The following is a 16,332-nucleotide window of genomic DNA, read 5'->3' as shown; positions in this document are numbered from 1 at the left end:
CCCGGCTTTAAAGGGGCGGACTCTGTCGGAAGACAGGTGGGGAAAAGAAGATCTGATTCTGATCTGAAAACAGATTTTATTTCCTTAGTTATCAAATTAATACTGGAAAAGATTCTTTGTAGCGGGAAAGTGAGAACATTAAACAATGCTAAAACAAATAATAATAATAATAATAATACAAACGAAAAGGTTATTGATTACGTCCATACATCACTAAAACGTTTTCTAAATTCCAAAATAAAAGTCTCTTATTAGCTTATACTTTGACTTTAGCTGATTCTGTGGGTGAAAGTGATCCCATATTTGCTTTTATGAGTATTTCTCATAACAAACAACGAATCCTTTTTTGTGATTGGATCATTACTCGGTCATTACATTATTTTTGGCGTTTGATCATAATACTTCACTGATCAGTATGCATTTTAAGTTTTAACGAGCATCAAGACATTCACTATTAGGTTTACAGTGGTTAAAAAATCAAACCAAGTGTATGTTTGTTATAACATAGTTATTACACATGATGACACTTCTGCTTTTCTGGTCAGAAATAAATTTCTCCTCCTTGTTAAAGGGGAATTTCACACATTTTTCAAAATTCCCCATAATTCAGTGTGTGAGGTGTAAACGGAGAGATTCAGAGTGGTTTGGCGTGAAATGGTTCAGATGTCTTTACAGTGGTGCTGATAGGAACCAGGGGTCGCCATGACTACAACACACATATAGACATTTTATTTACTATCCAGAACCACCAGTGAACCTACACGAGTCTTCTGAGTTTATATGGAATGTTGATGATGGAAAATAGTGGAAAACCTGAAATAGTAAGTTTTCTTTGGGGACTATTTTGCCTCACAGCGCCCTGCATGTATCCCTCCACCATGTATGGAGTTTAAGTTCTCAGAACTATCATAAAACAGTGTCTCAGTCATCAGGCAGTGAATTCATAACCATTTCAGGTAGTAACTTTCTGTGAGGGTGTGAACAGATTCTGACTTGGTAAGTTTCTCTAGAACAGAGCGTTTTACACCAAACCACTCTGAACCACTCTGTTTATGTCTTTCATTATATAGAATTTTTGAAAAATTGGTGGAGTTTCCCTTTAAAGCTTGACGCCTGAGCAGTAAAATGTTTATGGTGACATAATTCTATACTTGATTCATATAACTTAAATCTCATACTGTAACGCATGTGTGAAAGTGACAGAACAGTGTTAATATGAGATTTTGCTCACATGAATGCGGTCTAGTCTGACCAGGGTGAGAAACGGACGGAACTGGAACTGATAATGCAATAATAACACATTCTGATTAAAGACTCACAAAATAAATTGCGTATGAAGATGAGATAATAAATAAAATGACTATTTAAAATGAAAACAGCACCATGCTGGTCTAAACTGGTTTATGCTGGTCTATTGCTGGTTTAACTGGTCACCCAACATGGTCATGCTGGTTGATCAGCATACCAGCATCCAAAACACAACATTTGCTGGCTTTGCTGGTGACCAGCCATGCTGATATATACTGTTATTTTTGATCTTTAATAGAATAAATTAATTCAAGTTTAACATGCCTATGATAGTGATATTTAATGGTTTTCAATCATAAACTCTAAATATTCTGCGCCGGAAAGAGACTCTTAGCTGCAGGTAGTTTACATAAACAAATCAAGACCGAAATTATTTGTTTCTGTAGCGCTCAATTTATTAACCAGCGCTAGAGGGCGCCAGAGGACCGCACAGCTGAAAACCGTGCTTCTCATTTCTCTCCACTAGGTGTCGCCTGAACCTCCTCCCCCTCTGATCACCCACTCAATGTGCAGAAATGTGATGTCAACATAAAATTAAATACTTCAAATAATATAAAAATATATACTTTATATAAACATAAAATAGAAAGTACATAAACAATCTGTAAGTAATATAAAGATTCATGAACAAACAAACTCTATATAAATACTAAGTAGGTGAAAGTAAGCAATAATAAACTAGAACTGAATAATGGAAGATAAATAAAAACCCAAAGCTATATGAAGTACATAAATACAGTAAGTACAGTGAAAAGAATTGAGCAGCACATATAAATACTGTGACATCAGTGTAGAATGAGACACAGGACAAGGTCCAGGGCCCCCTAATGAACCTCTTGGACCCCCTGAAGGTTTCAAAATCAAGATTTTGTGTGGGTCTCTGAAAATAAACTCATTATGACGTCCCGCTGTCTGTTAGAGAAAAACAGACCCTCAAATCCAGATTCAGTGAAGCTGATTGTTTATCTGCTTCACCCCACAATCAGCTTCTGTCTCTGGTGTTCTTAACTAACTAGAGCTGCAACACTGCTCTGCCTCAGGGTGGCGCTGTAGCAGACTGGTTCACCCAGTTGGTCCTTCATAGCCTAGAAACTGTAACTCTGCCCGGATTCCTCTGAAAAACTTTACAATGAGCTGCAGCAGATCTGTAAATCTGAAAACTCGCCCAGTTTCCCAAGAGTTTGGAGTGAAGAGTGACTGTTCCTCATTTCTCACACTGAAGACAGAAGAGGAGACGAGGAAGATCTCAGTTACTGTGAGGAAGAGCGCAGAACCGCACTAGAACAGAGACTTTACAGAAGAGGAGACGAGGAAGATCTCAGTTAATGTGAGGAAGAGCGCAGAACCGCACTAGAACAGAGACTCTACAGAAGAACAGCTGATAAAACAAACATTTACTGACTTCACATTCAAGTTAATTGAAGCTCAAATAGTGAAAAACACAAAAAGCCTGATAACTTAATACAGCTCTGTAATGTAAACGAAAACGATGGCTGTCAGTTAATTTACTTTAAGTCGAAACATCGAATAATTTTATTAGTGTTCAAAAAGTTTTTCACTAATCAGAACTAATTAATACGGATTATCAGTATAAACGGTGAAAATGTGTTTCTATCTAAAATAAACGTCTTTTATAGAACCAGAACTCAATCAATCAACTGAACGACAGCTCTGTACAAGAAATCACAGCAGAGAGATCAGAATGGACGAAGAGGAAGAGAAAGAAAATGAAGAGGAGGAGGAGGAGGAGAAGATGATGATGATGATGATGATGATGAAGAAAGAACCTCTTCTACCCTTTTTTCCTTTTCAGAGGAGAAGAAGATGATGATGAAGATGATGGAGGAGAAAAAGAGAAAGGAAAGGAAAGGTAGAAGAAGAGAAAAAGATGAGGATGATGATGGCGATGATGAAGAAAAAAGAAGAGAGAAAATGAAGGGGTAGAAAAGGAGGAAGAGCAGAAGAAGAAAATGATGATGATGATGATGATGATGAAGAGAAAGAAGACAAAGAAAATGAAGAACAGCATTAAATATATAACAAAACAAATGAAGAAGAGAAGAACAACCTAAAGTGATGAAGAAGAGAAAGAGGAAGAAAATAAATGGAAGAAGAAGAAGAAGACGAGGAGGGACATGAGAGGAGATGATGATGATGAAGATGATGAGGAAGAAGAGGAGGAAGACAAAATAAACAAGAAATAGATGACAAAAAAGATGAAGAGCAAAGCAAGAAGAAGAAGATGATGAAGATGATGATGATGGAGGAAGATGAAGAATGAAGCCCATATCAGAGAATTCACATAAATCAGGCCGCATTAATATTTAATATTAATTTATAACACTGTGTCCACTCACTGTCCACTCTGTTAGACACTCCTACCTTGTCAGTCCACCTTGTAGATGTAAAGTCAGAGACGATAGCTCATCTGCTGCTGCACAGTTTGTGTTGGTCATCCTCTAGTGCTTCATCAGTGGTCACAGGACGCTGCCCACAGGACGCTGTTGGCTGGATATTTTTGGTTGGTGGACTATTCTCAGTCCAGCAGTGACACTGAGGTGTTTAAAAACTCCAGCAGCACTGCTGTGTCTGATCCACTCAGACCAGCACAACACACACTAACACAGTGTTACTGCAGTGCTGAGAATGACCCACCACCCAAATAGTACCTGCTCTGTGAGGGTCCATGGGGGTCCTGACCACTGAAGAACAGGGTAACAGAGTATGCAGAGAAACAGATGGACTACAGTCTGTAACTGTAGAACTACAGAGTGAATCTATGTGGTCAGTGGAGCTGATAAAGTGGTCAGTGAGAGTAGAAACAAGGAGGTATTTTTAACATTATGGCTGATTTTTAAGGTGTACAGATTTGGCCTTTTTCTCTCTCTGTGATAAATTTCCCTGCAGATCTGTTTTTCCTGCTTATTCCTAAAACAGCTGCTTTTTTGTGCTCACATTGACCTGAATGGAGTTCATACGCAGCTCCTCTTCTGACCTTAACTGACGTAAAAACAGTGAGTTTTTGTTCTGCTGACCAAATTCACAAAAAGAATCAACTAAATAAATGAAAATAATCCATAAAACATTGCAATGCATGACACCTAAGTAAATAAACTGTTAAATATGTATTTCATCTCCACTTCATATTTACAGTCAGTTACAGTCAGTAAATTATTCCATATTAGTCAGAGAATGTAAACAGTCTGATTTATGTGAAACGCTGCTCAGCTGAGCTCAGAGAATCTGATGTTTTCCACACCGCAGTAGCTGTGGCGTTTTTTTTTATTTCCCACCCGTATTCCGTCAAAGCCCGCCCCTCCTGCGCCGTGATTGGCTAATGACATCACAAGCGTCCCGCCATTCTAGACCGCTGTGTATTTGTTTCTGATGTGTGGAATTCTAGTGCGCGAGGCGAAGCGTTTTAGAACGGAGAGTACAAACTGTACCAGCCAATCACAGCGCACAGGGGGCGGGGCTAACGTCGTATTAGCGTTTTCTCTCGGTTTTTCTTTTTTATTTCTCTCTTTTTTTATTATAACTATTAATTGTCAAGAGGTAAAAAGAATAATAAAAATAAATATACTACATTCAAATATTTGATTGTATATTATATGTCTTTAATGCTTGTTGTGGTTTTAAATATGTAAGATATACACAATGTGCTGATGTGTCAGTGTGTACATATATATATATATATATTTATGTATATATATACTTATGTATAGACATATACAGTTTTCAAAGTATATTTGCATATATATGTGTGTGTGTGTGTATATATATATATATATATCTGTGTGTATATATATATATATATCTGTGTGTATATATATATATGTGTGTGTGTATATATATATATATATATATATTATATATATATATATATACACACACACAGATATACTCTATGTGGCCAAAACTATGTGGACATCTGACCATCACACCTATATGAGTCCAGCGGCAGCGCTTTACACCCCTCCAGCCGACACTTGGCATTGCACATAGTGATCTTAGGCTTGTGTGCAGCTGCTCAGTCATGGAGACCCATTTCATGAAGCGTCTGACGCTCAGTTCTTGTGCTGATGTTGCTTCCAGAGGCAGTTTGGAGCTCTGTAGTGAGTAACGCAACAGAGGATGGGCGACTTTTACATGGTATGATACTCGGCAGCCCCACTCTGTGAGTTAGTGCGATCTACCGCTTTGAGGCTGAGATGTTGTTGCTTCATTTGACAGTAAGAACACTTGCAGTTGTCTGGGGCAGATCTAGCAGGACAGAAACTTCACAAACTGACTTGTGATAAAGGCGGCATCCTATAACAGAGCCATGTTTAAAGTCACTGAGCTCTTCAGTTCGACCCTCTACTGCCAGTGTTTGTCTATGGAGACTGTAAGACTATGTGCTTGATTTTATACACCTGTTAGCAATGGGTGTGGCTGAAACACCTAAACTCAATAATTAGGAGGGGTGTCCCAATACTTTTGGCCATATATTGTATGCGCATATGTTCTCCATCAGTCTGAAGAATGATCTTTTTAAGAGTGTATATATATCGATTGTTTATATATTTATTATTATTATTATTATTATTATTATTATTATTACAGAATTTGCTTTTCTTTACTTTTTCCCATTTTGTTATCAAATACGTTTTATATTTTTTTTATCTAAACTTATCTTCAAATTCATCCATACTAAAGATGAACTAATCTCATAAGTAGTCAACAACAATAAATGAACAAAATAAAAAAAAACAAACGTTGACAAACTTTTTTTGTTGTTGTTGCTAAGAGATTTAAGATTAATTAAATTAATGAGACAGTTCACAGGTGCTAAATGTTGCTGTGTGTAAAAGATATTTAGCAAAAAATAAGTGTAAAATTTAAACACAGCAATTAAAACCATGATCACATCTTCGGGTTTTATATCTGCTCTGTATGCAGATCTGTCAGCAAATAAAGAGGACCAATTGTGAAGCATGACCAATCGCAGCGCAGGTGGGCGTGGCCTGTCCGAATACGGGTGGGCTCTTGCACGCTGTTCCGAGACGCTAGTAAAAAACACACACACACACACACACATCAGGCGCAGCTATGGCAGCAGGCAGCGCACCGCCGCCACGCCTCGGCACTTAACGAGAAAAAACACGTTTATTTTATTATTTTTTGCTCTTTTGTTTCCTCCTTTTCGCTCCTGTCTGCGCGTGTCGAGCGTTTTCGTTTTTTCGCTTTTGTTTTCGTCTTACAGCTTCGTCAGCGTCGCGATTTTCCAGCTTCTAGAAGAGACCGTGGACTAAAAAATAATGATAAAAAAACAATAAATGAAGGAAAAATGCACGGATCGCTTTGGGAATCTCTCTCGCGCGCTGATTGCGAAGCTGCAGCCTAGAATCTGATGCTTTTGGTCATTTTCAGAGCCTGAAATCGTGCTCGGTGTAACCGTCTCGCTGCAAAAGGGCTCCCTGGATTTCAGCAGCATCACACACACACACTCCCACACACACACACACACCACCTCCACCCCCCCGCGCAGAGGATGCTGTGGATGTGATGAAGCTGTGCTGAAGGATGGGGAAGGATCAGGAGCTGCTTCAGGCCGTGAAGACCGAGGATCTGCTCACCGTGCAGAAGATCCTGCAGAGACCCAAACCAGGCAAAGCGAGTAGGTGCATCATCATCCTCATCATCATGAGCAGCAGCAGCAGTGCATGGGTGTGCATGGGTGCTACGGTTGGGATGATGGCTGAAACGTGTTCAGGAGATACCGGGGGTGGTGGAGGTGGGGAGGGGGGGCAGCAGCAGCTGCATCACTGCCACCTTCAGAGCGCGGTGGTGAGCTGAGCCTGCCGGACGTGTGCAAGTGGGTGCTGTTGCAGCACAAGCTGGAAAATGTAGCACTAGATGTCTGCTGGTCCACATTGTGGTCTTCACTGCGGCTTTCACTGCAGCTCAGCAGGCCGAGTGCAGTACACTTAGCTGGCCATTTTATCTGAAACCCCTCCCTGGTAGCTCCACCTTGCTAAGACTGTAGCACATCAGGCTGGTTGAGGATGGTCCACCACCTGAATAACATCTGGACAGCAGCGGTCCTGAATGGGGGGTGGGGGCTGATAGATTGTGCTGCAACAGATGTACAGGGATGGTGTTTCCAAGAAAGTGGCCAGTTAGTGGAAGTACAAGGTTGGTGTTTCCAGTAAAGTGGCCAGTTAGTGGAAGTACAAGGTTGGTGTTTACCATAAAGTGGCCAGTGAGTGGAAAAGCAAGACTAGGGTTTCTAATAAAGTGGACGGTTAGTGGAAGTACAAGGTTGGTGTTTACCATAAAGTGGCCAGTGAGTGGAAAAGCAAGACTAGGGTTTCTAATAAAGTGGCCAGTGATTGGAAGTACAAGGTTGGTGTTTGCCATAAAGTGGCCAGTTAGTAGAAGCACAAGGTGGGTGTTTCTAATAAAGTGGCCGGTTAGTGGACACACAAGGTTGGTGTTTCTAATAAATTGGCCAGTGAGTAGAAGTACAAGGTTGGTGTTTCCAAAAAAGTGGCCAGTGAGTGGAATCACAATATTGGTGTTTCTAATAGGGTGGCCAGTTAGTGGACACACAAGGTTGGTGTTTCTAATAAAGTGGCCAGTGAGTGGAAGGACAAGGTTGGTGTTCGCAATAAAGTGTCCAGTTCTTGGAATCACAAGGTTGGTGTTTCTAATAAAGTGGCTGGAATTGGCAGTGAATAAAGGGGACAGTGTGTAACTGGTATGTTGTGATGGTGAAATAGCTCAGCTGGACTTTGTTTACTGTTCACATGTTATACATGATTGCCTTGCATTATCATTGACAGATAATTAATGCCTGAAAACCCTCAGAGGTGTCCAGGTGTGCCTGTTGGTTGCTCCTGCATGATTTTCAGCACAATGCAAGTATCTATTGAAGCTTGAGGCATTTCTTTGCAGTGACTCTGACTCAGATCACCGTTTCTGCGGTCATGCTGGGTCTTTTCATAGAGATTCTATTAGAGATTATTAAGGAACCTCCTTCTAGCGTAAAGACTTCTCTTACCACAGAACTTTTATCACAACTTGTGAACATGGATTGCAGCAACAGACTTCATTACATATTAGAAGCTACACGACTCTGAACTGAATCTTGTTGCTTTGTTCTGCTCTCTGAAGGGATTTTAAACCCTCGTGGTAATGAATTTGCTACAGAATGACTACAAGAGCTCATATCAAAGCTTTTAGTGCTGGTAGGGTTGGGCTGGTAGATGATGCCGTCGTCCGACGTTGATGGCTGACAGATATCACAATGTTAAGCCAGCATTGTGATGCCACACCACCCCCACACCACTGTTGCCAAGTCTGTTTATTATAAGTGACTTAGGCCGTATTTTTCTGAAAGTCGCTTATAAATATTGGTAGTCATGGATTGTGTTTTGTGGGCTTGTTTCTAAAGTATAGTTGCTTGTGGGCTCCTAACCCGGTCTCTCTCCACTATACCTGTCTAATAAAACCAAACTGCGGGTTTGTCCCCAACCCTGTTCCCTGCTCCCCTTCCCCATACACATCAAAACAAATCAAAATCGCACCATGATGGAGTTTCTTTAGCTATTTCATTAACAGTGTCAGGGATTATGTGGGTGAAATAGGAAAAAAAAACAACAATAATAACAAAAAATACAGAGTTGATGACAAGACAAGGAGGACAAGAGACAATTTTTTCCATACATTAATTGAGATGGCCAGTCAAAGGCCCAGTAGGCTATGTAATTTTTTAAAACATATCTTTTTTTGCCTTCACTGATAGGATTACTTTGCCAGTTCATTATGTGCAACATCTTTACTTTCATTTTCATTTTTTCATTCAGCTGTTTATTCATTCCTCATTTTTTGTCAGCCAGTGGGTTTTGTTCAAGAAAAATGTAAAATTACAAATTACAGTATTTTTTAAATGTATGCTTATTAATGCAAAATAACATGTGTGTGTGTGTATATATATATATATATATATATATATATATATACACACACACACACATATATTTGTTTATCCAGTGGTGTCTATCTCACATACTGTGGTAAAGTTGCCTGTTTGGGGCTTTTTTATGAGCTAAGTTGCTTCTTTTGGGCTTGTTTCCATAGACCTGGTTGTTTCTCTCAGCAGATCTGTCAACCCTGGTACACACCTGACTTTATTCAGAGGATCCTGTTTACAGCCTAACGTTACACCAATTATTCACGCTAATAAAGTCATTTCATTTAAACGGTGTAATTGTGTTTACACTGAGATTCAGATACAGAGAACCATAAAGTGTTCCATTTTCACAGCAATGTCTGGTGTAGAACTATGTTTTTAAACCAACACTGCAATAAAGCTCCTTGCACTTTCACAATGGTAGCTACTGGCTATATTAGCATCAGGCTAGCGAAGTTAGCGCGGTGCTATTTGGGATTTTTATGTCAGCTCTAGTTTAATTATGAACGTTTGAAGCTTATAACAGGCATTTAAGTATCAATCTTTACTTTGTATGTCTCAGTTTTTAAGTAATGTTTTAATTAAAAGCTTAAAGTCTGTCTTTTATTATTGTAGCGTTAGCCTGTTAGCCAGCTAGCTCTTTGCTACCTAGCTTCCTGCTACCTGTCCAGTCTGCTAGTGAGGAAAGAATATATCCAGTTATAAGGAGAATATGGCGTGTTTAAAAGTTAAAGTGAGTCTGTTAGGAGCAAACAGTGATGATTAACTGGCAGTTTATCATCTGGTTGTGTTTAATAGACGCAGATTTCAACGCTAACAGCTGAGTCATTATGAAGCCACAGTCTCATGTCTGCAGAAGCTTTATGCTTGTAGTAGTGAATTCCAAGCTGGTTTATTCTGTTTTTTACTGGTCTAGAGCTGGATTAGCTGGTCACCCAGCATGGTCATACTGGTTAACCAGCATACCAGCATCCAAAACACAAGACATGCTGGTTTAACTGGTGACCAGCTATGGTTTATGCTGGTTTTTCTAGCAGGGGCTTTATAGTGGTAGTATTAATAAGTGAACACACTCATAATGCATTTTGTATTATTTCAGATATTACAGCTCAGTCATTTGAGTCACGGTTTCATCACAACATTTTCTGCACTTTTGTGGATAAGCATTTATTTTGAATCTATAAAGTGATTGACAGGGCTGTGGATCAAATGACAGACAGTCCAGTATCTGTAGAAGAGGACAGGGCTGTACGGTGATGCAATATGGATTGATGTCTTTATTTTTTAACTGAAATCAGCCCAAATTAATGGAAGGTAAAGGAGATTTTCTCTCTTCTTGTGCCTTTGCAGCTCTCTTCCACGTACACCTTTTGGAAGGCAAAAGCAGAGAGCCTGATTGGTGTGTGCTGTATTTGTGTAATGCATGCTGGGTATTGTAGTGAGAGAACACTGAAGAATGAAAACATGAAAACAATATAAAATCGAGGCAGAGTGTTATGACGCTGCATAAGGCAACAAATAATGTACACGCTTAAAAAGATGGTTGTTCTGTGTAGAACCATGAACACTCAAAGAACCATTTGCATGATTAGATGGTTCTTTGCATGGTAAATTGGTTCTTCAGATTGATGGAGTTCTATATAGCACCAAAAAGGGCTCTGCTATTGCTACAATGTCAAGCTTGTATACAATTGCAGAACCATTTTTGGTGTTGTATAGAACCTTTTTCAAAACGGTTCTAAATAGAACCATATGCAACACATTCTCCAGAGAACATTTTAAGCATGCAAATAGTTCTTTGAGTGTTCATGGTTCTATATAGAACCACTGTCTTTACTAAAGGACCCTTAAAGAACCGTCTTTTTTAAGAGTGTAGCTCTAAAAGGGCTCTGCTATTGTACGAAGAACCCTTTTTGATGCTACATAGAACCATATACATCACATTCGAAGTATTTCACCAGGCAGACAACCATTTAAGCATGCAAATGGTCCTTTGAGTGTTCATGGTTCTATAAAGATCCATTGTCTTTACTAAAGAACCTTTGAGGAACCATCTTTTTAAAGAGTGTGGTCAGAGTGTAGGCCGGAATACTGAAGCTCTTGGTTTATTTTTGGTCTTTTTTCTGAGACTTTTATTTTGCTATGTACTCTGAGTACTGAATGTGCAGCCCTTGCAGGTGTAGCTGGGTTATTTTTGCATTTTTTGCATTTTTTGTCTCTGTCTCAGAGCCGCTCAGGTCAGTCTAATGGCCCATCAGGACGCTGGAGCAGAAAACATGCCGCTAAGTTGCTCCAGCGATGCTGGAAAATGACTGTAATCCATCATATCCTCTCTCTAATTCACCAGCTTCCTGTTACACTCTAATTTTCGGCGCGTTCTGACGCCTGCTTGTGCCGTCAGCGCGGTGAGGATGTGTAAAGCCTGCGGCGGTCACATTTGACCAGCGTCTGTGTGAGAGATTAACTTGAATCCTTGGCCGTGGTCAGTATTTATTAATTTATTATCCAGCATTTTTGTACTATGAAGTAATTTATTCTTTTAATTATTTCTAAAGGAAGATCATTACACTCAGAACAGATTTTTGAAAGATGGACCGTTCGGTGTTTTTGGGGCCGATACTGATCGCCGCTCAGCGCTCACCTTTCAGCACGATCAGCCAATAGCTGATACCGATCAAGGGCGGGGCTGGATGCCACATTTAAAGGCGCAAATTCATGGACGCGTTGCCAAGGCAAACAACTTTTTTAGATTTTTGTGGCCATAAAAGCCTTTGCAAACATTAAACAGACCAATACCATAATATAACCTAAGAGCAAACAACCTCACAGCAAGTAAATTAGCTAACGCTAACTAGGCTGTGGGTTAGCAAACTGCTGCTACAATTGCTGCTGCAAAGGTAACCAGTAGCCATCACAAACGCCAGCAAACGGGACAAAACTGACCTATTGGTTCTGTGAGAGAGCAAAAATAAGTTGATGCCCGTCGTTCATACAGAAACTCTAGATGAAGCTGTAGTCGGCTTCTTTTTCGCCAACTGCTTGTTCTGATTGTCCCGTTCCACCTTCAACGGTGCAGCAGTCACATTCTGGTGCCTCATGCTAGCATAACCATTGAAATAACCGAGGCCTGCGCAACTAGCGCAGCTAACAGTCCTCTTGCTTCATAAATGGGTTTTTAAACATACTGATACAGTTGCTTTTGTAGTTCTGCGTCTTTTTTTTATTTTCAGTCACTGCCAAAGCCGTAAGCCACTACGTTAGTGCAGCGTAAGCTAAGCTAACATGCTAACAGAGACAGATCCTCAAAGCCTTGACAGCAAAATGCTATAATTACAGTTCCACACATTCACAAAGCGAGTTTACAACAAAGTAGGAGCCAAATATGGAATCATATACTTAAGGATTTTTTTTATCAGTGAAGTAGAAATGAGAGGCTGAAATTGGCTTCCTAAGGAGGATAATTACACTCAAACACATTTTTCATGAATATAATAAAGATATTTGGCCAGGACTCTCCTGAGTTACACAAACTGTATGACACAGACAGTCAGCAGCCTTGTTTGTCTTTAAAGCGATACGTTGACATGAAAAAAGTTGATCAGGCTAGACCTTTCAGTGTCTGAAGCTTGCTCTTTAGTTTTAGTGCTGGAGCTACGAGGCTAATATAACTAATAAGTAATGTAAGCTGAAACCCCCCTGATTAGCATCATGTCTAAGGCTACGTTCACACAGCAGGTAAAAGTGGCCCAAATTCACATTATCTTTTAAATGTAATCTGTATCATCAGTCTGAACAGATCAGCTCCTAAACTGACCCTCATGTATAAAAGAACAGGGCGTCACGCTGCTTCACGGCTCATCCAGAGGTAAACAATCACGACCAACAACGAACGCCAGTCGCTCCCGGAGGATCAGCTTCATCTTCACCAGCATCACAGGAGCCATCACGAAGCTTCACTGACTGACAGCTGGGCTCATCACCCAGAATGAGTTCAGCTCGCCGTAAAAAGGGCGCGGTCACTTCTTTGGTTCGCGTCCTCGGATTCTTTAAACTTTGCTTTCAGAGTTTTAACTGTTCTTTGACACTGCAGCCTCGTTCTCCTGCGGCCGCGTTCGGACATTTCTTTAGAAATCTCTTCAAACACGCAGAGTTTTGGATGAGTCTCTAATAATTTTTGTACAGAAATATCACCTCAAAAGTCTCAGCTGCGCGAAATTATGATGAATGTCGAGTTGGATTTATGTGAAAACCGCATGAATTCCAATCTGGCTGTTCAGACTGAGTCGCATTGCCGCAGATCGGGTACGGATCGGATTTCAGTACCACATATGAAAGCGTCTCAGATCGGAATTGAAAATGTCAGATTCAATGCATTTTTTGCTGTTCACACTGACACACAGACACACATCTGTGTCACATATGAGGAAAAATCATATTTGTGGCACTTTTACCTGCTGTGTAAACATAGCCTAAGTCATCACATACTTGCCTCGAACCATGTAGAGATGTTAAAGGGCCCATATCCTACATTTTCCTGCCTGGGGTCCACTAACAAAGTTTGTGTGGTTATTTGACCAAAACAGTCCTGATTCCTTTCCACATGATTGTTTTCCAGCCTCTCTTTATCCCTTACAATTAAACAGGCTTTGGTTACTGCACCTTTAAGACTGATATATGTAAATGAGCTCTGTTCTGACTGGCTGTCATGTTTTGTGCCATATTCAGAAAGTAGTCCAGCTTGAAACACCCCTTAAAACTAAAATTTAAATGGGCGGGGTTAAACTGCTGTACTCGGAATAGGTGGGTGTAAGTAAGTGTTCGTTTTTGTGACATCACAGAAACTGGCTGTTATTGTAGTTAAGTTTAAATGTGTAGACTGAAACTATGTTTACATACTGCATCAAGATTAAGTTTTCAGTGATATGGGCCCTTTAAGTAACCTCTAATAGACTCAATTCTAATAGACTGTGCTTTCTGACACTGTATGACACAATAGTATGTCACATAGTTGGAAACAGTAGCAGAAGCAATTTTAAAGCCTTAATTTTGTTTATGTGTTTGATTATTTGAATATATTTTTTTTAAAGATCATATTTGGAGGAAGAGGGAAAACTGCTAAAATTTCATTTTTGTTGAATCGTCCCTTTAATGTCGGCAGCAACAGTAAGGCAGCTACATTTCATGGCCGGCATCTGGGAGACAGCAATGTCTGTCTCTCTATCTGTCTCTCTCTCTCTCTCTCTCTCTCTCTCTTTCTCTCTCTCTCCCTACCTCTCTCTCTCTCTCTCTCTCTCTCTCTCTTTCTCTCTCTTTCTCCCTACCTCTCTCTTTCTCTCTCTCTCTCTCTCTCTCTCTCTCCCTACCTCTCTCTCTCTCTCTCTCTCTCTCTCTCTCTCTCTCTCTCTCTCTCTCTGTCTCAGTGTGTAGCTGCTCAGCTGAATGTTGCCTCCAGAAGTGACAGGCTGGCTGAACACGAGCGTCCACACCGCTGCACATTTGCGCACCCCCACACAGCGAGAGACGCCGAGCCGGCCGTGTGTGGAGTGAACATGATCATCAGTGTGATGTCCTGTGAGGCAGAACAGAGCTGCTGCAGTTTTAAAGCGATACTTTGCCCAAAACTAACCCGCCCAACCCCCACCCCCACCCCGCACTGACCCCAAATGTGGCCCATCAGCCAAGACATGTTTGGTGTTAGCTGATATGACCCACATAAGAGCACATAAAAAAACCTATTACAGGTTACCTAAAGGGGAATCCCACCCAATTCTCAAAGTTCCTCCATAATTCAGTGGTTGAGAGTCATTCACTGTGGTTTGGTGTGAAAGAGATGGTTCTTCAAGGGTTCTTTAGTGAACACATAAGCTTTTGTAGAATAATGAACACTCAAAGAACCATTTGTGCATAAATGGTGAAATGGTTCTTCCGATTGATGGAGAATGTGTTGTATATGGGTCTATATAGCACGAAAAGAGGTTCTGCTATAGTTATAAGCTTGACGTCGTAAACAATAGAAGAACTATTTTTAGTGCTACACAGAACCATTTTCAAAAAGGTTCCATACAGAACCATATACAACACATTCTCCATCAATCTGAAGAACGATTTCGCCATGCAGAGAACAGTTTAATCATGCAGATGGATCTTTGAGTGTTCATGAATCTATATAGAGCCATTGTCTTCACTAAAGAACCCTTGAAGAGCCGTCTTTTTAAGAGCGCAGCTCCAGTGGGGGAATTTGAATTACCACTGAACTATGGCTTAAACACTTGGTGCTGATAATGACGCTGTGAACTGAAGTCAGTGAGCTGTGTCTGCTGCTGTTTGTGTGTAGAGGACCGTCCTAATGCTGTACAGCAAATATGTGTCTCCAGAGAGCAGCCAATCACAGCAGGGGATGGGGAGATGCAGCGACTGATTCCTATTGGCTGTGACTCGGCTGGTTGTAAACTAACACGAAGCAGAAGATTCACAGAAGACTGTGCTCCATCTGCAGCGAGTAAACCTTCTGCAGGATGAAAAGCATTCCAGCTCTGTGAAAATGGACTGTACATGTGGGCAGTGAAAGCTAACTCCACTCCACAGTGGTCACCAAACGCAGCACAGCAGAAAGCAGGGCTAGGAAAGGGAAATAACTCACTGAGCGCACAGTGGACCAGAGCAGTGTCAGTACTCAGTGTTTAGACCGAATGTCAGGACTCTAAATGACACTTAAGTCTATTAGAGAGTACTTAAAGAGAAATTCCACCCATTTTTTTTTCTGCATAATTTAGTGGTTAAGATGTAAACAGAGTCATTCAGAGTGGTTTGGTGTGAAACGCTCTGTTCTAGAGAAACTTACCGAGTCAGAGCTGTTCACAGTGGTGGTGATAGGAACCAGACGTCCACCTCTAAAAGCTCCCTCACAGAAAGTTCCTACATGAAATGGTTATGAATTCACTGCCTGATGACTGAGACACTGTTTTATGATAGTTTAGAGAACTTAAACTCCATTCATGGTGGAGGGATACATGCAGGGCGCTGTGAGGCAAAATAGTCCCCAAAGAAAACTTATTATTTCAGATTTT

The 16,332-nt window shown here is 40.5% G+C and overlaps 1 protein-coding gene across 1 annotated transcript in view; it reads left to right on the top strand.

Moving 5' to 3' along the window:
• The first annotated feature begins 6,353 nt into the window (after window positions 1-6,353).
• caskin1 (CASK interacting protein 1) overlaps window positions 6,354-16,332 on the top strand; it is a 161,714-nt gene continuing 151,735 nt past the window's right edge. Inside the window, exon 1 of the mRNA XM_036589531.1 lies at window positions 6,354-6,967. Coding sequence (XP_036445424.1) covers window positions 6,874-6,967 — 94 coding nt within the window. The 5' untranslated portion in view covers window positions 6,354-6,873. The remainder of the gene's footprint in view (window positions 6,968-16,332) is intronic.

The sequence above is a fragment of the Colossoma macropomum genome, unplaced genomic scaffold, assembly GCF_904425465.1.
Source record: "Colossoma macropomum unplaced genomic scaffold, Colossoma_macropomum, whole genome shotgun sequence".
Lineage (NCBI taxonomy): Eukaryota > Metazoa > Chordata > Actinopteri > Characiformes > Serrasalmidae > Colossoma > Colossoma macropomum.
Note: the sequence above shows the minus strand (reverse complement) of the source record. Positions and strands in the feature narration are given on the sequence as shown.